The sequence below is a fragment of the Heteronotia binoei genome, chromosome 20 (assembly GCF_032191835.1).
Source record: "Heteronotia binoei isolate CCM8104 ecotype False Entrance Well chromosome 20, APGP_CSIRO_Hbin_v1, whole genome shotgun sequence".
NCBI lineage: Eukaryota > Metazoa > Chordata > Lepidosauria > Squamata > Gekkonidae > Heteronotia > Heteronotia binoei.
In genome coordinates this window covers 37,311,530-37,335,876 of record NC_083242.1, presented here as the reverse complement: position 1 = coordinate 37,335,876, position 24,347 = coordinate 37,311,530, and the positions used below count along the sequence as shown (strand labels likewise).

Here is a 24,347-nt window from a genome sequence, read left to right as displayed (position 1 = left end):
GGTGGCCACTCTAACTGCAGGCTGCCCCTAGCTGAGTAAAAAAAGACAAGTTTGTCTTGCAAGATGGCGTCTTTAATCAGCCATTTAACGGAAAAACAAGACCAGAGGCGTTTGCAGTGAAATAAAACAGACCCCAAACGAGCTCTTTAGCATGCTGGGAACCTGGGATTGCCCTCCGTACCAATTTTCTTATAGGCTTCTCCAGTATCAGAACACAGGCAGACCTCTTCGCCGCTCTCACCACTCTCCACGGTGTAAAAGACATCCAAGTTGTTGTCCGGGTCTTCGAGGCTGGCATCCGCAGCAGAACCTTGAGGCAGAAAAGAAACGGTTCGTCACTGGGTGTCAACAAAGGGGGGGGGACATTAGAAGCAAAAACGGAGGAGCAAAAACACACTGGAAAATATGATATCCCCATCCCCAGTCTTTTCTTCCCTTGCAAATGGCTGACCTAGTCCCGAGTCCCACAGGACTCTGCAGGGGTTGGGAAAGTTTTGGTAGGCTGGGTAGATCCTTCCCTCACTCCAGCCCAGCACAGAATCACACACCATCTGGCTGGTGAAGTGCAACTTTCTTGCTTGCTTTCATTGCAAAAGCATCGTTTCTTTTGGTTATAAATTTGTTATCACTCCCTTTGGTTTTCATTATAACATTAATTTTCATTCCTGTTGGTTTCCCTACATGTCAATTTCATCTCTCTCAACTCTTAGCCATTCTCTCCTGACCGCCTTTTAATCTCTTCTGTTGCAAGATCTGCTTGCGCCGTTGGTTGGAAAACGTACCCGTCAGTTCCATCTCTTTCCCCTTCCACTGGCCTCCTTGAGGTCGCTGAACCAGTTCACCAGGGAAACAAATAGAATTAAACTATATTCATTCATTTGTTATTAAGAGACCTTTCTGGTTCATTTGTTTTTTGGGGGGGAAATAGTATCACCCCTCTGTATCACCCCTTCTTGTCCACGCTACAGGAGACCTCAATTTGAGTTCAAGATTTCTGAAAGGCAGATTCTAGATGCACTGGAGCAAAAGAGGAGAAATCACAGAAGGCGATGGAAGGGGAAGGGCTGGAAGATAACATTGTAGGGAGGCCCTGAGCCCAATCCCGGCTGCAATTTGAGAGCAAATTTTCTGTGTGGTCAGTCCCGTTCTAGGTCCCTCCAGAAGCGCCACTTCCAAATCTCTAGGAATTTCCCAACATGAACTTAGCAACCTCACAAGTTGCTGTAAGCAAAGATGTTTTTTAAAAGGAAGAGGCTTCCTGGTTCATTGTGGAAAGATGGATGGTCATATGGGTGTCAGAAGAGACAACTTCCTAACTCATGTTTTCATATTTTGTATGTATTTTAACTCTATTCTGTAAGTTTTTGGCGCAGATTTCAATCCCGTCGGAAGGCTGAGTCAACCTTGAGCCGGCTACCTGAACCCAGCTTCCGCCGGGATTGAACTCAGGTTGTGAGCAGAGAGCTTGGACTGCAGGACTGCAGCTTGACCACTCTGCACCACGGGGCTCTTAAGGGCAGAAAAGCGGGATACAATTTTTGTAAAATGAAATAAAGCTGCTTGAGAGTGCGGTTTTAATTGTGGTGGGAGACGGCTGCCCAATGCTGGGGGTGAAACGTTCACTGCAGATGCCCGAGGCCCAGGCCCAGAAAAAAAAGCTACAAACTGGAGGACAACCAGCTACCTCAGGCGGCGGCTGCTGCTCAAGAAGCCCAGAGTTTCTCTTCTCCATCCACTTCCTCCCCAGACTTCTGCCACATTGCAGTGTGTGTATGGGGGAGAGGGTCGGCTTCTTCCCTTTTGAAAAAGCTTCTGCTTTTCCCAGGCTTCCTCTCCCAACAGCCCCCCGCCCCCCAGACACACAGCCTGTCCTGTGGGGCTGGCAGAGTAGAGGAGAAGGAGACTGCTTTGAAGAAAGGGGGTGTTGGGAGGGAGGGAGGGGAGCTGTTGGGGAGTGGGAAAGCAGAGGTTTTTCACAAGGCCCAGCAAAAGGGTGTGGGTGGGAGGCAGTGTTCCCTCTAAGCTGAGTTAGTGTGAGCTAGCTCACAGTTTTTATAGCCTCCAGCTCACACATTTTGGTCTTAGCTCAGGAACGATGACCTCAGAGCAAACTAATTTATGCAGCAGCTCACAAAGTAGAGTTTGCTTGCAAACTCCACAGCTTAGAGGGAACATTGGGGGCAGGCGCAAGTCTGCATGTGGGCTTGAATGAGACGTAGGGTTGCCAATCCCCGGGTGGGGGCAGGGGATCCCCCGTTTGGAGACCCTCCCCCTGCTTCAGGGTCATCAGAAAGCAGGTGGGGAGGGGAGGGGAGGGAAATGTCTGCTGGGCACTCTGTTGTTCCCTAGGAAGACTTATTCCCATAGAAAATAGTGGATAATAATTGATCTGCGGGTGTCTGGGGCTCTGAGGGGGCTGTTTCTTGATGTAGGGGCACCAAATTTCAAGTATAGCTTCCAGTGCCTCTCCCCAAAATACCCTCCAAGTTTCAAAAAGATTGGACCGGGGGGTCCAATTCTATGAGCCCTAAAAGAAGGCACCCCTATCCATTATTTCCTAAGGAAGGAAGACATTTAAAAGGCGTGCGGTCCCTTTAAATGTGATGGCCAGAACTCCCTTTGGAGTTCAATGATGCTTGTCACACCCTTGCTCCTGGCTCCTCCCCCAGTGTCTCCTGGCTGCACCCCCAAAGCCCCCAGATATTTCTTGAATTGGACTTGGCAACACTAAATGAGAGGAACTGATTCCCTGTGCAGGTTTCTCTCAGTTTCGGAAACTCTAGTTCTGTGATTTCTTTTAGCTTGTTTCTTCCACACAACAGTCATCCTCCATTACTGCATCAAAGTCAACCTTATCTCCTCAGACTGGCAGCGGCTCTTCAGGGTCTCCAGCGGAGGTTTTTCATGCCTATTTGCCTGGACCCTTTTTAGCTGGAGATGCCGGGGCTTGAACCTGGGATCTCCTGCTTACCAAGCAGATGTTCTACCACTGAGCCACCATCCCTCCCCAGCGACCCTGGAGAGCCGCTGCCAGTCTGAGGAGACAAGACTGGCATTAATGGAGTGATGGTCCGACGGCAAGGCAGCCTCTTTTGTGTTCATGTGTGTGTAGACGGTTGCCAGGTCTGACGCAGGAAATTTCTGGGGACTTTGGGGGTGAAGCCAGGACTGAGCAAGGGTGTAACAAGCAGGACTGAACTCCGAAGGGAGTTCTGGCCATCACATTTAAAGGGACTGTGCTCCTTTTAAATGCCTTCCCTCCACTGGAAATAATGAAGGATAGGGGCACCTTCTTTTGGGGCTCAAAGAATTGGACCCCTTGGTTCAATCTTTTTGAAACTTGTGTGGTTTTTTAAGGAGAGGTGCCAGATGCTATGCTGAAAATTTGGTGCTTTGATCTCAAAAAAGCGCCCCCCCCAGAGCCCCAGATACCAACATATCGATTCTCCCATATGGGGACTAATCTCCATAGGGTATAATGGAGTGTTCAGTGGACATTTCCCTCCCCTCCCCCACTTTCTGATGATCCTGAAGCGCGAGGAGGGCTTCCAAGCTGGGCGATCCTCTGTCCGCACCTGGGAATTGGCAACCCTACGTGTGTGATCCCCAGTTCAAATCTCGGTTCTGCCACAAACTCCTTCCTTCACCTTGGGCCAGCCACTCAGCTCCCGATTCAGTGATATAGTGGTAATAATACCAATCTCCTTTTGGAAGGGTTACCACCAATGTTCCCTCTAAAATTCCTGCGAGCAAAAATTCTACTTTGTGAGCTACTGGCATTAAAGTTGCGAGCTAGTGCATAAATTATTGTGCTCCGGGGTCATCCTTCCTTGAGCTAAGATGAAAATGTGTGAGCTGAAGTCTAAAAAACCTGTGAGCTGGCTCACGCTAACTCAGCTTACAGGGTACACGGGTTACCACAAGAACGCAAAATGTGCTTTGGGCATCTGAAACATGCAGTGGAAGAGCAAAGGTGAATTAGGCCGAAGGTCCGCTGATGTGCCAGAAGAATGAAAACCCAACCCCTTGAGGCCACCTGTGGAAAGCTCCTCTTCGATGTTCTTGTACAGCAGCTGTGGGTCTACGTCGCTGTGGAGCAAGTCCAGATACCCCTTTTCAGGCAGGGTCCCTGAGCCCCCCATGGTGTCTGCAAGAAGAAAAAGAAGAAATGGAAGATTTCAGGCTTCCAGAAAAACTATGCAACTATTTAAAAGGCCTTGTGGATACAATTCTTTCCATGCCTGGGGCCCATATTTTGGCCCATTTAAAAGGATCTTTTTGAAAAAATGTAGCTTGAGTCTGAGCTCACAGGATCGCCACCATTATGGCATCAGCCTCCACCATCTGTCAAAATCCACATCTCTTACCCCTGAGGCTGAAGGTTCTTTTTCTCTCAAATCCAGCCACAAGCTCTGATGATGCGTTTAAGTCCACCTTTTATTTGTCATTCTGGTTGCTGTTCGGGTGCTGTGCTAAACTTTTACATGTAACTGTTTCTGTTTTTATTTTTCTTTCTCTTCTTATTAAACATTTTTCCTGTTTTGAATGCTGGCAGTCAAACTCTGTACCACATAGATCCCCAACTGCTTTAGACCACGCTGCTTTATGAAGGGGGCCCCGGGGAAAGGGGGAAGGCCTTTGGTTGGATAAGGTGCCAATCCTCCAGGGGTTCCCCGAAGAAGTGCTGTGGTCTCTGTGATACCCAAGTACAGGGTGGCAGAGGACCTTAAGGCCTGGCCTCAGAGCTGAAGAGGGGGATTGGGAGTCCTGTTCCTCTCAATCTGAACCCCTAGACTGAGCAGGTGGTGGCAGCGAGCCCAAGTGGCCAGAAGAGAAATAGCTCCCTCCAGGAGTTGGCGACTCAATAGGGAGTTGACGGGACCGGGGCTGAAGGCAGAATCGGGCCGGTTCCATCACATTTGGTGGCCGACATTAGATTTATATCCTGCCCTCCACTCTGAATCTCAGAGCGGCTTACAATCTCCTTTACCTTCTTTCTCCACAACAGACACCCTGTCATATGGGTGGGGCTGAGAGAGCTCTCTCAGAAGCTGCCCTTTCAAGGACAACTCCTGTGAGAGCTATGGCTGACCCAAGGCCATTCCAGCAGCTGCAAGTGGAGGAGTGACGAATCAAACCCGGTTCTCCCAGCTAAGAGAGCTCTGGCTGACCCAAGGCCATTCCAGCAGGTGCACGTGGAGGAGTGGGGAATCAAACCCGGTTCTCCCAGATAAGAGAGCTCTGGCTGACCCAAGGCCATTCCAGCAGCTGCAAGTGGAGGAGTGGGGAATCAAACCCGGTTCTCCCAGATAAGAGAGCTATGGCTGACCCAAGGCCATTCCAGCAGCTGCAAGTGGAGGAGTGGGGAATCAAACCCGGTTCTCCCAGATAAGAGAGCTCTGGCTGACCCAAGGCCATTCCACAGCTGCAAGTGGAGGAGTGGGGAATCAAACCCGGTTCTCCCAGATAAGAGAGCTCTGGCTGACCCAAGGCCATTCCACAGCTGCAAGTGGAGGAGTGGGGAATCAAACCCGGTTCTCCCAGATAAGAGAGCTCTGGCTGACCCAAGGCCATTCCACAGCTGCAAGTGGAGGAGTGGGGAATCAAACCCGGTTCTCCCAGATAAGAGTCTGCACACTTCACCGCTACACCAGACTTGGAAGCTGGCAATCGTAATAGCACCTAATCTCCCCATCTCTGTCCCCAACCACGCCCAGGGGCCCAGCACCCTTCCCACAGCCCTCTCCCTCAGAACCACCCCTGAATTTGGGGAGGGAAGGAGTCTAGTGAATTTTGACTCCTGAAGCTGTGAGGCGCACTCACAGCCTAGCTAGAACTTCCATCAGGATGGCTATTCTGTTTCTAAGTTTTTGCCACTCCACACTGTTCAGCCAGTTGCATTCTTGGGGCAGGGAACAAAGAGATCAAAAAAAACACAAGGGGGGGGGCAACTGCAGAAGAGGTTGGCAATCCCACTTGAAAAGTACCAAACCCCCCCCTCCCCAGTTTTCAGTGATTTTCAAAGGGGAGGGCCTGAATTGTTTGAAACACAAGTACTGCCGCTCAACAACGCAAAGATATTTAAATCCGGATGTCCGCACGCATCAGTGCTCAACAACAAAGCTGAAAAAAGAAACCGCGTGGGACGCAGCTTTTTGTCTATCTCGGTGCACGGTGTTGTGATGTCTACTGCATAGTTTCTGTTTGGTTCCTACAAAAGCAGGGGTCCTTTTGTAGAAAAAGAGATGCTGGACCTCATTAGCACAACTCATTTGCATAGCTCATTTGCATATGCCACACACCTCTGATAGCACCAGAAGGTGCACTCAATTATATCGGCTGAGCATCTATCTTAAAATGCTTCTTGAATTATCATTGTTATAATAAAAGCTTACTCCCATCATACTTTTAAAATTACTTTCTCCTATGTGTCACAGGAGCATGTGGAAGATTTCTCTCTGTCTGCTTTATATGTTTTGGTTATTTCCCCATTTTTTGTGGGGGGAAATATTAGAAAGTTTGTGAAATCTTAGAGTTCAGGAAAATTCTCAGAGGGGGTTTCCACAATGGAGTCCAGAAGCAAGTATTTGGGGTGGGGGCGGTGTTTAAGAAAGAAGAAGCACAATAAAATTTAGAGGTTCCAGAGCTCCACTCCTGTGAGCTCCTGGCCAAAATGAGGCCTGTACAAAAGGAATGCTCAGATATGTGGCGCTGATACAAGTGGGCATTTTATGGAGAAGGGAGTGAAAAAGAGGAAGGTGAGAATTCTTTTTCCTCCTCTCCAGACCCTTTTGAACCCTTCGAGATGGTGACTGTCAAAACAAGCGTTACAAAACTCCTGAGCAGCTTCAGACATGTGAAGTTTCCTGGAGTTACATAAGAACATAAGAGAAGCCATGTTGGATCAGGCCAATGGCCCATCCAGTCCAACACTCTGTGTCACACAGTGGCCAACTCCCCCCCCCCCCACAAGTGCCATCAGGAGGTTCACAAGTGGGGCTAGAAGCCCTTCCACTTTGCCCCCCCAAGCACCAAGAATACAGAGCATCACTGCCCCAGACAGTTCCAGTAATATACTGTGGCTAATAGCCACTGATGGACCTCAGCTCCATATTTTTATCCAATCCCCTCTTGAAACTGGCTATGTTTGTAGCCGCCACCACCTCCTGTGGCAGTGAATTCCACATGTTAATCACCCTTTGGGTGAAGAAGTACTTCCTTTTATCCGTTCTAACCCGACTGCTCAGAAATTTCATCGAATGCCCACGAGTTCTTGTATTGTGAGAAAGGGAGAAAAAAACTTCTTTCTCTACTTTCTCCATCCCATGCATAATCTTGTAAACTTCTATCATGGCACCCCGCAGTCGACGTTTCTCCAAGCTAAAGAGCCTCAAGTGTTTTAACCTTTCTTCATAGGGAAAGTGTTCCAAACCTTTAATCATTTTAGTTGCCCTTTTCTGGACTTTTTCCAATGCTATAATATCCTTTTTGAGGTGCGGTGACCAGAATTGCACACAGTATTCCAAATGAGATCGCACCATCGATTTATACAGGGGCATTATGATACTGGCTGATTTGTTTTCAATTCCCTTCCTAATAATTCCCAGCATGGTGTTGGCCTTTTTTATTGCAATCGCACACTGTCTTGATATTTTCAGTCAGTTATCTATCACGACCCCAAGATCTCTCTCTTGGTCAGTCTCTGCCAGTTCACAACACATCAACTTGTATTTGTAGCTGGGATTCTTGGCCCCAATGTGCATTACTTTGCACTTGGCCACATTGAACCTCATCTGCCACGTTGACGCCCACTCACCCAGCCTCAGCAGATCCCTTTGGAGTGCCTCACAATCCTCTCTAGTTCGCACCACCCTGAACAATTTAGTGTCATCTGCAAACTTGGCCACTTCACTGCTTACTCCCAACTCCAGATCTTTAATGAACAAGTTAAAGAGCATGGGGCCCAGTACTGAGTTCCCCGTCCCTCAGTCTCCCTGACCTATTATTTGCTCAGAGAGCCAGTTTGGTGTAGTGGTTAAATGTGTGGGCTCTTATCTGGGAGAACCGAGTTTGATTCCCCACTCCTCCACTTGCACCTGCTGGAATGGCCTTGGGTCAGCCAGAGCTCTCCTATCTGGGAGAACCGGGTTTGATTCCCCACTCCTCCACTTGCAGCTGCTGGAATGGCCTTGGGTCAGCCGGAGCTCTCTTATCTGGGAGAACCGGGTTTGATTCCCCACTCCTCCACTTGCACCTGCTAGCATGGCCTTGGGTCAGCCGGAGCTCTCTTATCTGGGAGAACTGGGTTTGATGCCCCACTCCTCCACTTGCACCTGCTGGAATGGCCTTGGGTCAGTCATAGCTCTCACAGAGCTGTCCTTAAAAGGGCAACTGCTATAAGAGCTCTCTCAGCCCCACCTACCTCACAGGGTGTCTGTTGTGGGGAAAGAAGATTGTGAGCCGCTCTTCTTCTCCTCCTCCTCCTCCTCCCAACCTCCAATTGGGTCCCTTTATTTGTTCATCATTTACTCTTACCTCTATTCTGCTCTCCTCTGCTCTGCCTGCTAAATATGGCACATAACCTTGTTAACAAGGAATCCTGTAAGATTGCTGCCACCCAAAATGAAGCCCTTACCAGCTCTCACAGAAGTTGCACAGCTTGCCCAGCCTTCTGTTACTGTTGCCTCTTGCCTGAGCAGGTGTAATGTTTGTGAAGATTCCAAGAAGGACACAGCAACAGCTGGAGGGGATCACAAGGTGGGCAGGTGACAACTGATAGGATATTGTTCTGATTTTTGCCTAACATTCTGTGAGCTCAGTCCTGGTGGGGAGGAGGGCAGCAGGGAGAGAGAAGTTGCCACTGGCTCCTCCTCTTGTAGCTATAATAGCTGAACTGAACCCCCCTGGCCAGAAAGGCGGGAATATTCTTGATACCAGATGTTAGAGACAAACAGCAAGGCAGAGCTTCCGGGCCGGCTCGTGGGATTCTCAGAGGCCTGCCAGCGGGCAAGAGGATGCTGGACTACAGACAGCTTCGATCTGATCCAAGAGGAATCTCTCTAGGCCCAAACAGCAGCTCGATAGCCGAGAATGGAACCTCCATGTTCCACGGCAGTGTACCTTTAAATACCAGTTGCTCGAGGGAAACAACACAGGGAGGCTGTTGTTCTCGTGTTCTTTGAGCAAAACCCCTGGCTGACCAACCTGGCTCTCTGGGCACCTTCACTGCAGTTTGCATCACTCTGCCCGAAAAGTTACGCATCACTCTGCATAACCTCTGTCCTACACCTTTCCTTTTACCTTCCTCACAACCCTTTGAGGCAGGCCACAGCTGGCAAGCAGCTGATGGGCCCGAGGTCAATCCCCGTTAGCCTCATGGCCTGAGCAAAGATTTAAACTTGGGTCTTTCCAGTTCTAGCTTGATGCCCTAATCCAGGGGTGTCAAACAAACGTGAAGAGATGGTATCGCTTTTCTCTGCTCTGCTAAGACCTCCCCTGGAGTCTTGTGGTCAGTTTTGGGCACCACAATTTAAGAAGGATCTAGACAAGCTGGAACGGGTCCAGAGGAGGGCGACGAAGATGGTGAGGGGTCTGGAGACCAAGGCCTATGAGGAAAGGTTGAAGGAGCTGGGCATGTTTAGCCTGGAGAGGAGGCGGCTGAAGGGCTGTCATAGAGAGGATGGGGTGCAATTGTTTTCTGTTGCCCCGGAAGGTCAGACCAGAACCAATGGGTTGAAATTAAATCAAAAGACTTTCCGTCTCAACATTAGGAAGAACTTCTTGACCATTAGAGTGGTTCCTCAGTGGAACAGGCTTCCTCCTTGGGGGGTGGTGGGCTCTCCTTCCTTGGAGGTTTTTCAATAGAGGCTAGATGGCCATCTGACAGCAATGAAGATCTTGCGACTTTAGGGGGAAGTGTTTGTGAGCTTCCTGCATTGTGCAGAGGGTTGGACTAGATGACCCTAGAGGTCCCTTCTAACTCTATGATTCTCTGCAGCCTGGGGGCCGAATGAGGCTCCCGGAGGGTTCCTTTCAGGCCCGCAAGCAAGTCTGCTTTCATCTCCCTCTTGCATCCTTCTGCATCACAGCTTGCTTTGCCAGTCTTGCTGAATCGCACAGGAGCTGCAGAACAAAGCTTCTCTTTTCTCCATTGGCTGAGGCTCCTGCCTTGGGGAGGAAGGAGAGCTTGCTTTGCCAGGCTCTCTCAATCGCACAGCAGAGCTACTGAGCCAATCCCCTGGGAAGGGATGGAAACCGCACCAGAGCTTCCTTTGCCCAGTTTCCTCGATCACATGGGAGAGATACAAAATCATTGTGCTTCCGTCTCCTTTATACATTATATTGCTGCTATTCTGGCACTACATTTTATGACACACATGGCCCAGCCCCAAAAGGTCTTATTTATATCAGATCTGGCCCTCATGAGTTCGATACCCCTGCCCTAACCCCTGCACCAGACTGTCTCTTCATCTCCTGAGGGTAGCTTTGGTCCCCAGCTCCAAACGCCAGGCTCAGGCTGGAAGACGCAGGAGATGTCAGGTGAGCTCACAGCATCTGGAGTAGCTTTGACTTTGAGCTGCTGGCTGTCAACTCGGAGGGGACTTGCCAGAATTGCTTTCAGGAAAGCAGCACCCAGGACGGAACAAAAGAGCCTTTCTGATTTATAACACTGAATTTATTTTTATTTTTATTTTTTGCACCATTCCCCCTCTGCTTGACACAAACGGAGCATGCCCTTTCGCTATGGATCAAGCGCAGAGAATTTCATCTTTTTAAAAATCTTCTGCTGATTAAAAAAAAAAATGAAGAAAGGGTCATATTAATCTAAAGGCTAGGTAAATAATTTAGAGAGCAAGAGAGAATCCCTCCCAGAATAGCTGTTTCACAACACGAAACCACAGCCTTTTTCTGTGCGCATGAAAACTAAAAAGGAGAAGAGAAAACAATAATTTTAAAATTGGCGGGGAGGGAAATTGAGCGTCAGGGTTTCAGTTCACACCTGAATAGGTCGGGGAGTCAAACCCTTTGAGTCTGAAATGTGCTTCACTTGAAGAAGCAGGACAGGAAAGATTCCTACCGCAGGAAGAACTGAGGAAGGAGCAGTGTTACTCCGTAAGGGTGAGGGGAACCAGCCTCTCATCACAAGAAGGGAAAGAAAACATATTTTGCCACACATGTGGCATCTGGACCCCACCTTGGCTTCTTTTGTTCATAACCACAACAGTGATATATAATCTCCAGGGAGTCACGTGACAGATGTGGCTTCAGAAATAACACGGTAATATTTATTGGTGGAGTTTCACTTGTCAAAAATAATCTAGAGGCAACGTCCTAAATATGAGTAACCAACTGATTTTTAGAGGGGAGGGTTAGGCAAAAAGTTTCCTGGCCCCTCTGCCTCTCCCCATACGAACACACAGCTTTTCCCACAAAGCCAAGAGCAGTTCTCCTGAGGGGGGGGTTTCAGGTCAGGAAAATGCCATGGTGGGAAGGGGGGAGTTTCAACCCCCTCTCTTTGCATGTGGGTCCCAATCCCAACTGTCCCACCTGCATAGGGTTGCCAAATCCAGTTCAAGAAATATCTGGGGACTTTGGGGGTGGAACCAGGAGCAAAGATGTGACAAGCATAATTGAACTCCAAAGGGAGTTCTGGCCATCACTTTTAAAGGGACCACACACCTTTAAAATGCCTTCCCTCCACTGGAAATAATGAAGGATAGGGGCACCTTCTTTGGGGGCTCATAGAATTGGACCCGCTGGTCTAAACCTTTTGAAATATGTAGGGTATTTTGAGGAAAGGCACTGGATGCTATGCTGTAAATTTGGTGCCTCTACCTCATAAAACAGCCCTCCCAAGCCCCAGATACCCGCAGATCAATTCCCCATTATACCCTATGGGAATTTAAGTTTAAGTTTATTTCATTTTATATCCCGCCCTTCCCACCGAAGTGGCTCAGGGTGGCTCACAACATATAAAATCTAACATAGAATTTTAAATTTAAAATACATCAATTACAACAGTTAAAACAGTAAAATAATAAAACATTTAAACAGCGATCTATCAAAATACTACACTGAAACTTCTATAGAATTTCTAATGCCAGTTAATTAAAGGCCAGCCGGAAGAGGGGTGTCTTACAGGCCCTGTGGAACTGGCCAAGGAATCAGTCTTCATAGGGAATAATGGAGTGCCCAGCAGACATTTCCCTCCCTTCCCCACTTTCTGATGATCCTGAAGCGGGGGGAGGGCCTCCACACCAGGGGATTCCCTGCCCCCACCTGGGGATTGGCAACCCTACACCTGCACGCCTGGGAACGCCCAGCGCATGTCTGCCAGCAGCCCCTCACGACCCGGGAGAGGCAAGAATGTTCTAACCTTGGTTCTTTAAAATAAATAAAATTAAGCCGTTTCGTTTCTGGGTCCCTATCGCTGACTGCCATTAAAGAAAATCTGCAATCCCGCTCCCCCATTTCCCCTCTTCTTCATTCTTTATGTTATTTTTTCCTCCACCTTTCTCACTAGGACTCCAGGCAGATGACACAGAGCGAGTAAATACAATCGAGAGGATGCGATATTAAATAATCAATGGAATAAGGCTGTAGAACTAAACGGAAGTGATGCAAAACATGAGCATCAGTGTGACACGTTCCGTGATGCAAAATCCTGTAACCCAATTTAAATATAAACAGCAGAATGGACCACAGTGCTTAATAATTTTCCATTAAGAAAAGAGACAACTAAGTGGGGGGGATGTGATGGAGGTTTATCAAATAATTATTCATGGGGTGGAGAGAGCTGACAGATAGACATTTTACTCCCTCTTCCAAAGGACTAGAAACTTGAGTACATCCAGTGAAGCTGATGGGCAGGAAGTTCAGGATGGACAAAAGGAGACACAGCTTTTCACAGAGTGTGATTCAAATGTGGAATTCACAGCCAGAGGATGTGGTGATGGGCTGGCTTTGTAAAGGAATAAACAGCTTTACAAGGGGATTAGAGAGATTCATGGAGGTTAAGTCTATCAATGGATACTCATCATAGTGGTTGAAGGGAACCTCCATAGTCAGAGGCAGCCAACCTCTGAATCCCAGAGCCAGGAGGCAATATCAGGGGAAGGCCTCGGCCTCTCTGCCCTGCTGTTGCTTGGTCACTGTGTGAGGTGAGATGCTGGACTAGATGGACCCTCACTGGTCTGACCCAGCAGGGCTCTTCCGATGTTCTTCTCAGGGGAAGGCCTTGGCCTCTCTGCCCTGTTGTTGGCCCTCCAGAGGAACTGGTTGGCCGCTGTGTGAGAGAGAATGCTGGACTAGGTGGACCCTCACTGATCTGATCCAGCAGGGCTCTTCCGATGTACTTCTCAGGGGAAGGCCTTGGCCTCTCTGCCCTGTTGTTGGCCCTCCAGAAGAACTGGTTGGCCGCTGTGTGAGAGAGAATGCTGGACTAGGTGGACCCTCACTGATCTGATCCAGCAGGGCTCTTCTGATGTTCTTCTCAGGGGAAGGCCTCAGCCTCTCTGTCCTGTTGTTGTCCCTCCAGAGGAACTGGTTGGCCCCTGTGTGAGACAGGAGACTGGACTAGATGGACCCTCACTGGTCTGATCCAGCAGGGCTCTTCCAATGTTCTTCTCAGGGGAAGGCCTCGGCCTCTCTGCCCTGTTGTTGGCCCTCCAGAGGAACTGGTTGGCCATTTTGTGAGAGAGGAGACTGGACTAGATGGCCCCTCACTGGTCTGATCCAGCAGGGCTCTTCTGATGTTCTTCTCAGAGGAAGGCCTTGGCCTCCCTGCCCTATTGTTGGCCCTCCAGAGGAACTGGTTGGCCAGCATGCGAGATGGGATGCTGGACTAGATGGTCCCTCCCTGGTCTGATCCAGCAGGTCCCCTTTATGTCCTTATGCCCTAGAAACCTTGGGAATCATTTAGTACGGTGTTACCCTATTGCCTGTGTAGAAAAGCCTTCTTAGATCATTCAGTTTTGCTTCATTTGCAGAAAGTCAGGATAGAGGGAGCCCTCCTGACCTCAGGCATTCCACAAGGCAGGGGCCACACTGGAGAAGGCACTGTGTATTGGGCAGTTGCTGAGCCATGCAGGGTTAAACTCTTCTTTGCCTTACCTTTGGATAGCCACCATGGTACAAGGCTACTTTACGGACCCGCAGTGGCCTCCCCACAGCCCGCTGGCCTCTTTCTCTGGCCGGAAAGGACTCTGAAGGATTCTTAAGAGGTAACTTTGTGGTAACCACCACAAAAGGCATCTCAGGAGGAGGAAAGCTTGGGTGGAAAGGGCTGCAAACAAGAGCCAATTGGAAGCAGAAAGTGAAGCTTTTCTTTGTCGGAGGCAGAATTCCAGGCAGGAGGGCTAAGGAGTGCAAAGACAAATAGTGACTGACCTTACAGGGTCGTTGTCAAGGCAGCACGGAGGTCATTTGTGCTGCTGGGCATTTGAACACTCACCCACAAACACACCGGCAGTTGCCTTTTGCTGAATCAGGCCACCGGTCCACTAAAGTCCGTAATTGAGCCCAGGGGCACCTTTAAGACCAACAAAATTTAATTCTTAATTAAATTCAGCTTTTTTTGTGCGTGCACAAAAGCTTATGACCAGAATTATACTTTGTTGGTCTTCAAGGTGCCCCTGGGCTCGCACTTTGTTCTAAAGTCAGTATTGTCAACTCAGGCCGGCAGCTGCTGAGATCTTTCCCGTCACCTCCTGCCTGGTCCTTTCTGCTGGAGCTGCTGCTGGGGATTGAACCGGGGGCCTTCTGCATCTCTTTGGAATTCTGCCCATCGTCTGGAAAACTCTTTTGCACAACGAGAACAGCACTAGCACTTTAACTCGACCCGCTGGAGCGGCAAGACGATGTTCGAGTTGTTTGGAATTACAGGAAGTCCTCTTGCGATGGACTTTGAACTGTTTAGTTCAATATTACAAGAGTACCATTTGAATATTGCGAGAGTGTTATTTGTCAGCTTTAAAGTGTAAGAATTGCTGCGGCGCTTTAAGAAATTTTTGCACCTTCAAAATATTATTTATTATATTCTTGCAGTTTTTGAAATCAAGTTTAATAGCGTTAATATTTTCGTTATTTTTCCACGGTTCAGTATTGTTGGTATTTCCACAGTTTGGTGTAGTGGTTTGGAGCCAGTTTGGTGTAGTGGTTAAGTGTGCGGACGCTTATCTGGGAGAGCCAGGTTTGATTCCCCACTCCTCCACTTGCCCCTGCTGGAATGGCCTTGGGTCAGCCATAGCTCTGGCAGAGGTTGTCCTTGAAAGGGCAGCTGCTGTGAGAGCCCTCTCAGCCCCATCCACCTCACAGGGTGTCTGTTGTGGGGGAGGAAGGTAAAGGATATTGTGAGCCGCTCTGAGACTCTTCGGAGTGGAGGGTGGGGTATAAATCCAATATCTTCTTCTTCTTCTTCTGGGGGTTGGCATCCCTATACGTGACAAGGTTTTACAACAGATACCAGCCAGCCCTTGAGGATCTTTGCCTTCCTAGGGGCATAGAGCAGGGGTCACTGGGGCAGTGGGGGAGAAATTAGTTGTGAATGTTTCTGCTTTGTGCAGAGGGTTGGATTAGATGACCCTTGAGGTTCCTTCCAGCTCTACGTTTCTGCAACACCCACCTTCTGCTTTCTGAAAGCATTTATTGGATCGCTGTCCAAATGATCTGGTTGACATAACCCTAACCTGGAAACAAACCAGATTGGTCTGAAGCAGCAGAACAAAGTGTGGGTCCAGTAACGCCTTGAAGACCATCATAATTTAATTCTGGTTGTAAGCTTTTGTGTGCAAGCACACTTCTTCAGATAGGCACATGAAAACTTCTACCCGGAATTAAACTTGGTGGTGATAAAGGTGCCTGACTGGACTTATACTTTGTTCAGATTCTTTAATGCTATCTTGTTCCCTCTCATCTTTAATATCATTAAATTGCTAATATGTTTTTTTTTTTGCCAGAAAATCAAAACACATTTGCCAAAAAGAGAAAGAAGGCAGCTCCTTCGGTTAACATCAGGTAAAAATCATGAACCACACGGAGATATTTTCCAGCACAGGAACTTACAAGCCGGTCCCACACCCAGAAATATTCTTCTTTACCAAAGCAGACCCACAAGAAAAGAAGAGGGAGGGGAGACGGAGTGTCTATTATGCAAGCAGGAGATAAACTTAGAATGAGAAACAGCTTCAAAATAGTGGATAAATGTAAGGCATAAAAAATGTAGTCTAACGCAAAGAAGGGAGAACAAATTTTGAGCGCATATGTATAAGGAAGTAGATTTTGAACAAAATATTCCTTCTCTCTTATTTTATTGCGAGACAGATAAAAGATTTCCCATCAACTTTGGTATGCTATAAATTATAGCAAGTACACAGTAATAATGAAACATGTAATACAGAATATGTCTTAATGATGAATCTATGGTAGAGCATGTCTTTAAATTCTAATGAAGGGGATGATAGAATCATAGAGTTGGAAGGGACCTCCAGGATCATCTAGTCCAACCCCCTGCACAATGTAGGAAACTCACAACCCCCTCCCCCTAAATTCACAGGATCCTCATTGCTGTCAGATGGCCATCTAGCCTCTATTTAAAAACCTCCAAAGAAGGAGAGCTCACCACCTCTCGAGGAAGCCTTTTCCACTGAGGAACTGCTCTAACGGTCAGGAAGTTTTTCCTAATGTTGAGCTGGAAACTATTTTGATTTAATTTCAGCCCATTGGTTCTGGTCCTACCTTCCGGGGCCACAGAAAACAATTCCACACCATCCCCTACATGACAGCCCTTCAAGTACTTGAAGATGGTGATCAGATCACCTCTCAGCCGCCTCCTCTCCAGGCTAAAGACACCCAGCTCCTTCAGCCTTTCCTCATAGGTCTTGGTCTCCAGACCCCTCACCATCTTCATTGCCCTCCTCTGGATGTTGGGGGAAAGTATTTCTTTCTTTCTTTTTTCATATATCCTGTATACAGGAAAGGTACCCTGTGCAAGCACCAGTCGTTTCCGACTCTGAGGTGTGACATCGCTTTTACAGCGTTTTCACAGCAGACTTTTTACGGGGCAGTTTGCCATTGCCTTCCCCAGTCATCTGCACTTTCCCCCCAGCAAGCTAGGTACTCATTTTACTGACCTCGGAAGGATGGGAGGCTGAGTCAACCTCGAGCCAGCTACCTGAAAACCCAGCTTCCACTGGGGATCGAACTCAGGTCGTAAGCAGAGCTTAGGACTGCAGCTTTAACACTCTGCACCACGGGGCTTTCATCCTGTATATAACTTGTTCCATAATCCTATATATATAATCCCTTTCTTTCCTTCTTTACCCCTTTTATGTTACTAGTTTGTTCTACAAATTACCAGGATAAAGAGAAAGGGGGGGTGCCAGCTGACCTTGGAGAGCGTGTGCCAAAACCTCCATCTGTGGCACTATCTGCCTTCAGCACTTGGCTCTGCAACGAATCCTCCAATGCCAGATCACAGCCGTGCCGGGGGAAGGCGGTCAGACGTCCCTCGCTGCCCACATCATGTGAAGAGCAGTCCGAAGAGGGAGGCTGGCTGCTTGGAGGAGCCCAGGGGGAATCCCAGCCGCAAACGAAGGAAACTCCCTTCCATTCTGCCCAAAAATAATATTCCGGCTGACGGTCTCGGGTTGGCAAGGGCAACTGCCCTCTTCACTCCACCCCCTCCCTTCTCTTTGAAAAGTTTCCCCCACTCTGAATAGATGCCAAGGCCCCTAACCACAAAAGCTGGGGTCCCACAAACCACAAAAGCTGGGAAACACAAACGGCAGTCATGCCGGTCTGCCAAACTGCCAGATTAGGGTTGCCAATCCCCAGGTGGGGGCAGGGGATCCCCCAGTTTGGAGGCCCTCCCCCCACTTCAGGGTCACCAGAAAAGGGGGGGATGTTTGCTGGGTACTCCATTATTCCCTGTGGAGACCAATTACCATAGGGTACAATGGAGAATTGATCTGCGATTATCTGGGGTTCGGGTGGTTGTTTCTTGAGACAGAAGCACCAAATTTTCTGCATAGCATCCAGTGCCTCTCCTCAAAACACTCCACAAGTTTCAAAAAGACTGGACCAGGGGATCCCATTCTATGAGCCCCCAGAGAAGGTGCCCCTATCCTTCATTATTTCCAATAACAAAAGGTGTGCGGTCCCTTTAAATGTGATGGCCAGAACTCCCTTTGGAGTTCAGTTATGCTTATCACACCCTTGCTCCTGGCTCCACCCCCAAAGTCTCCTGGCTCCACCCCCAAAGTCCCCAGATATTTCTTGAATTGGACTTGGCAACCCAAAGCCAGATACAAGTCCAAGAAGACCTGAGAGACCACGAAACGTGTTTTTTTTGGGGGGGGGTGGGGGGGAGTAAGCTTGTATCTGATGAAAGGAGCATTTAAACCCTGGAAAACTTGGTTTGCCTCAAAGGTGCAACTGGACCAGTGAAAACAGAGTGCTGCTTGGGGCACCCCTCTTTTCACAATAAGCCTGACCGCCTCCCTTTAGCAGACCTTGCTAAAAAGGTTTTACTTTGTTCTTTCCCTTTGCGACAGCCCTGTCTCCAATGGACCTTTTTTAGGGTTAAAAAAAAAAGAGATAGTCCCCTGTGCAAGCACCAGTCGTTTTTGACTCTGGGGTGATGTTGCTTTCACAATGTTTTCACGGCAGACTTTTTACGGCCCCTTGCCTTCCCCAGTCCTCTGCACTCCCCCCCCCCAGCAAGCTGTATCCTCATTTGGCCGACCTCGGAAGGATGGAAGGCTGAGTCAACCTGGAGCCGGCTACCTGAACCAGCTTCCACCGGGATCAGACTCAAGTCGTGAGCAGAGGGCTCCGACTGCAGTACTGCAGCTTTACCACTCTGCGCCACAGGGCTCCTCTTTTATTTAGGGTACTTTTCTTATATCCCACCATTCCGCCAAACCAGCAGCTATGGGTCTCTGTTTTAGTCTCACAACCACCCTGCGGGATAGGCCAGACTGAGAGAAAAATGACTGGCCTGATGCCACCCAGTAAAGCTTCACAGCAAACAGGCATCTGAACCCAAACCTGCTCCCCACCCCCAAGCCTGATGTCCTAACCACTAACCATGCTGGCTCTCTAAAAGCCAAGGCAACTTGGGGTCTTTACCTTTACGCTAGAAACAAAGGCTTGAGCCGCTCCTCACCTGGGGCTCTAATCTCCAGAGAGACTCTGAAGAGGGACAACTCTAGCATCTCCCGGGGGGAAAACAGAAAAGGATCCAGGCATCTCCTAAGGGGCAAGCTCAGGCCCCCTCCAAGGGCATGGATTTAGCAGGAACTGAAACCAGGGCAAAAGGGACTGTCCCTGCTAGAACACTGGCACATACTCCCCAGTGGCATTGGCCGCCCCTGTTTTTCTGCCCTTGCCCCCCTCCCCAAGTGCACTTTGCAGCAAGTGACCCTCCCCTCCAGGAACAAAAGCTGCACGTCCCCCCCCCCCTGCCCCGTGTCTCCTACCTTGCATCTTGCACAGTCTCCTCGTGCCTTCAGAAGTGAAAGCGCTGGCAGTCTGTTTCACTTTTGAGGCGATTGTGTGTCAGAAGAAACCTTTGCACAGTTGCCCTCCCAATTCTCTGGCAGGGTCAGGTCCTTTCCTTTTGCCTCCGTCTCTCTCGCAGGGCTCTTGGCCCCTTTCAGGGGTGGCCAAGCTCAAGGGGAAAGCCCCGGCCTCTTCCTGGCCTCCACTTCCTTAGTGGCAATAGTTGCAGGTCTCTTTTCCTGAGAAGGACGGGGCTTTATAATCCACTTTTCCCTACAAGTGACCAGAGATCCAAAGCGGCATACAGATGCACCTGAGAACTGAAGCAGGGTAGGGGGTTTCTGCTATGTGGGGAGGGGGGGGGAGCATGAGCTCTGCTGCCCGCCCTTACGGATGCTAACCTCCAGGTGTGGCCTGGAGCTCTCCTGGAATTACACCTGATCTCCAGACTCAAGAGATCAGTTCCCCTGGAAGAAAGAGCAGCTCCAGAGGTTGGACTCCAGGGCCTCAAACACCTGCTCAAACACCTCCCCTCCCCAAATACTGCTCCTTCCCCAGGCGCCACCCCCAAATCTCCAGGAATTTCCCCATCTGGAGCTGGCAACCCAACTCCTCAAACAGCCGCCTGATGAAATGGTGTCCTTGTGTGATTGGGGCCCCAGGTTACCCTGTGAGCTACTGTGGCACAAATGGGGATTTGAACCCAGGTCTCCGGTTACCAGCCAGCCACTCTTAACCACTGCCCCCACTAGCTCTCATTTGGTTTGGCACTTCCTATAATAATTATAATAATAATAATTTTTGCATGCCCTTGAAAAAAGAATACAACCCATCACCTCTCTCCCTCTGCTCCAGCTGACTTGGGAACGGTCCAGTAAACCAGGTAATGAGGCAAAGCCAACTTCTGGGGAAAACCCTTTCCTTTGTCCTTAATTGTTTGTACAGGAGAGCTGTGGGTGTTTAAAGACATGCCACTTGCTCTAGACCGATTGGGGTGGGTGGGTGGAGAGTGCTGTGCCTTTAAGTGGGGTTTAAGTGGAAGCTATTCAGGCTACGGAGATAAATTGTATCACCCTGAAAACTGCTTGCAGGACAAAGTGCTATGAAAGGGCTGGGAGCCAGAAGGGCCAGGTGAGGCCCCACCCCTCCTAAAAACCAGGACAGCTCTGCTTCTGCAGAGAGATTTGGAGAAAAATTTGCAGAGACATTTCTGAGAAAGAAATGCCCTCTCTTTGGCCCAGGCTTATACAATAGAATGATTAACAGACGTTCTCACATTTTGACGTGTTACTGTTTAATTGGTTTCTCGCGCTCATGTTACCCAGCTCAAAGGTTTGCTCAGTTTGTTAATTTTACTATTCTGTCATTGGATTTTAAATTTGTACCATTTTGCATTCCTAACCACCGCCTACCAACTATATGCAGCTCTGCTCACTGTATCTGATTCCTTGTCTGATGGAGTGTGCTTGGAGCACACGAAAGCCGATGTTCTGAATAAAACTTTGTTGGTCTTAGAGGTACCACTGGACTCCTGCTTTGTTCCACTGCTTCAGACCAACACGGCTGCTCATTTGGATGTATCTATTTGGAGACAAGGGAAGCTGTATCATTTGGAAAGGGAAAGCGGAGGATTCAGTTGCCCTTCAGTGACTCTTTCTCTAGCCTGGCCCTGATAGAGTTGCCAGCTGCTCTGGGTTGGAAAACACCTGGAGATTTTGAGGGTGGAGCTTGGCAAGGCCGATGCTTGGGAGGAGAGGCACCGCTGCGTGGTAGGATGTGGCAGACATGATTGGTATAAAAGACAGAGATCTCCAGGCCATTCCTGGAAGTCGGCAACAATAAGCATGGAGAATGAAGGCTCGTTTCCAGCCCCACCCAACTGGAATGAGAAAGAAATTATGGGGAGAGCTGCTATGATCTTTCAAACAAATATATATCCTATTAAAGCAAGTTTTTGAAAGAATGCAGAAGAGCTGGGCGGGGGGGGGGGGAGCTGGAAAAAGCCCAGATGCGCCTGTGCAGAAGTGGGAAATAAATTCTGCTTCCTAATCGCTCCCAATCCACTACAGACAGCTGCCATGGAAAGAGTGAGTCTCTCCTGCTTCCTGGGGGCCGCTTCTTTAAACAGCGTTGCCAACAGGCCTGGAGAGAGAAGAAAAAATCCCTTTAACAGAGGCTAACTGTGGAAGCCTTTTGTGGGGTTGAGGTAGACAGCATCACCTAGGAAATATCCGATTCAGCTTCTGTTAAAAGGCAGTGTGTTCTTCCTCCAGGTCTGTTAGCAACCTTCATTGCAATGAGGGGGGACCCACAGAACAAGTGTGGGCCCCAAAAAGTATCATGGGCCCTAGGCACTGTGCCTACTGGATACGTTCGCCCTAGAGGTACAGGCATGTGTCTTCCTGTGTACAGCTTGCATTTCAGACCGTGGACTTTCCACCTGTACATGTTGATCCCGTGTTTTCCAAGCATTTTTGCTTGCAGATGGGTGTTGGCTCATTTTGAATTTACTGTTTTTTGGAGTCATGAGCTCCTTGGAAGTATTACTGAAGCTACACAGATTTAAAGCGACAGCACAGAATCCCGGAAGCTATTTGAAATGAATTGTTTCAGCGTGTTGCATACTGTTACTGGAGCACTGGAGATTTATTTTGCACGACTATAAATCTCGTAAGACATAAACTGTAAATGCTTCTGAAATATTTATAATTATTTCAGTGAATTGTGGTATTATGCATATTAGACCCAGCAGGGGGCATAAGACTTCCCCACCTAGGGCCATCTATATAGTCCGGGAGATGTCAGTCTTTTGCTTTCCCCCCCTCCAACCCATCAGACTGGTGCTTCTGCACTGTGGATTCACTTCTGTCATGAGAAAGTCACATATCAGTCAGTCGTCTCTAAAATGGGCCATGTGAACCGTGCGCTTTCGTTCTGAAGGGAAGGCCATCTGAGTTCAATAACTGCATCACAGTCCCACGCATTACCTTGGCTTCTCCTGCGGCCACGATTTCTCGGCTTTGGCCATTCACAATGACCTCCTCTGCACATCCTGGATCATTTCTGGTTTTCTCAGGGGTCATTTTTGTAGAAAAAAAGGTGCAGGAGCCCAGTAGCGTATCTCATTTGCATATGCCCCGGGATCTGTGTGCAGCGGGGAGAGAACTCCCAACTACGTGCAAACCCTGGCTGGAGGTTCAGAAGCTGTGCTCCTGTGAGCTCCTGCTGAATTCAAGCCCTGGATTTTCTGAAGAATGGGAAACTGCTCCGATAAAGGGAAGGCAGTAGCTTTGTGACTGACACAAGGGCCACCCAATCAGTGCTGCATACAGCCCTCCCCATGCCAAGTGGGAAAACATGTTTCTTTCTGGCTTGATCTTGGCAGAGAACATTATACATGTCTCCCAAAAGTAGCAGAGGAACATTTCCCCATCGCTCTTAGTCTCAGTTCTCCACCAGCCAACCAGGATCACTGGCATAGAGGTTTGACCTGGGTTCGAATCCCTGCTTGAAGCTCAGGGGGTAACCTTGGGCCTGCCACAAGCTCTCAGTCTAACCTACCTCACAAAGTTGTTGTTTCTAAAGATTAGGATGGAGGAGGCAGAGAACAATTATCCATGAATTTTAACAGGGATAAATGTAAAGTTCTGCATTTAGGTAGAAAAAATCCAATGCATGGTTATAGGATGGGGGAGACTTGTCTTAGCAGTAGTCTTTGCAAAAAGGATCTAGTGGTCTTAGTGGATCATAAGCTGAACGTGAGTCAACAGTGTGATGTGGTGGCTAAAAAGGAAAATGCAATTTTGGGCTGTATCAACAGAAGTCTAGTGTCCAGATCACGAGAAGTGATGGTATCGCTTTACTCTGCTCTGGTAAGACCTCACCTGGAGTCTTGTGTTCAGTTCTGGGCACCACATTTTAAGAAGGCCTGCTTCAGCGGGGAGGGCGGGATACAAATCAAATAAAAATAAATAAGTAAGGATATAGACAAGCTGGAATGGGTCCAGAGGAGGGCGATGGAGATGGTGAGGAGTCTGGAGACCAAGTCCTATGAAGAAAGTTTGAAGGGGCTGAGGATGTTTAGCCTGGAGAGGAGGCAGCTGAGAGGTGATATGATCACCAAGTGCTTGAAGGGCTGTCCTATAGAGGATGGTGCAGAATTGTGTTCTGTTGCCCCAGAAGGTAGGACCAGAACCAATATGGGTTGAAATTAAATCACAAGACTTTCTGGCTCAACATGAGGAAGAACTTCCTGACCATTAGAGTGGTTCCTCAGTGGAACAGGCTTCCTCAGGAGGTGGTGGGCTCTCCTTCCTTGGAGGCTAGATGGCCATCTGACAGCAATGAGGATCCTGTGAATTTAGGGGGAGGGGATTGTGAGTTTCCTACATTGTGCAGGGGGTTGGACTAGATGACCCTGGAGGTCCCTTCCAACTCTATGATTCTATTCTATGACTCTATGTTTCTTCACACTGCCAATGCTGATGGATCAATAGCATTCGATGAAGTAAACTTACCGCCCAAGCATTGAGCCCTGGCTGATTTTGCTTCCAAAGCATCTTCCCAGTCGTTGCCACAGAACTCCAGGCGGCCGTGGGGTGCAAAGGCGTCCAGAAGCACGTCCTGCCTTCCCACCAGAGTCAAGCAGATCTTCCTCGCTAGATCTTCTCTGTCCTTATCATGGAGGAGAGTCTGGTGGTATTCCCAGGAGATGACCCCTGCCTTGCACATGAGGTTCAGCAGTGCCTGAATTTGGCAGGCCGAAGCCTTGTCCAGCACCTCTTTAACTCCCGGCAAGATCTCATGGAAAAGATTCATGCTGGTGGAATTCAGCGCCGGAAAGAGGA

General features: G+C 48.8%; 1 protein-coding gene across 1 annotated transcript in view; it reads right to left on the bottom strand.

Annotated features, from left to right (window-relative positions):
* The window catches only part of CIITA (class II major histocompatibility complex transactivator), a 51,094-nt gene extending 26,747 nt beyond the window's left edge, over positions 1-24,347 (bottom strand). The window contains exons 1-3 of the mRNA XM_060260652.1: positions 24,018-24,347; positions 4,037-4,147; positions 182-310 (exon numbers count right to left, since the gene is read on the bottom strand). Coding sequence (XP_060116635.1) covers positions 182-310; positions 4,037-4,147; positions 24,018-24,318 — 541 coding nt within the window. The 5' untranslated portion in view covers positions 24,319-24,347. The remainder of the gene's footprint in view (positions 1-181; positions 311-4,036; positions 4,148-24,017) is intronic.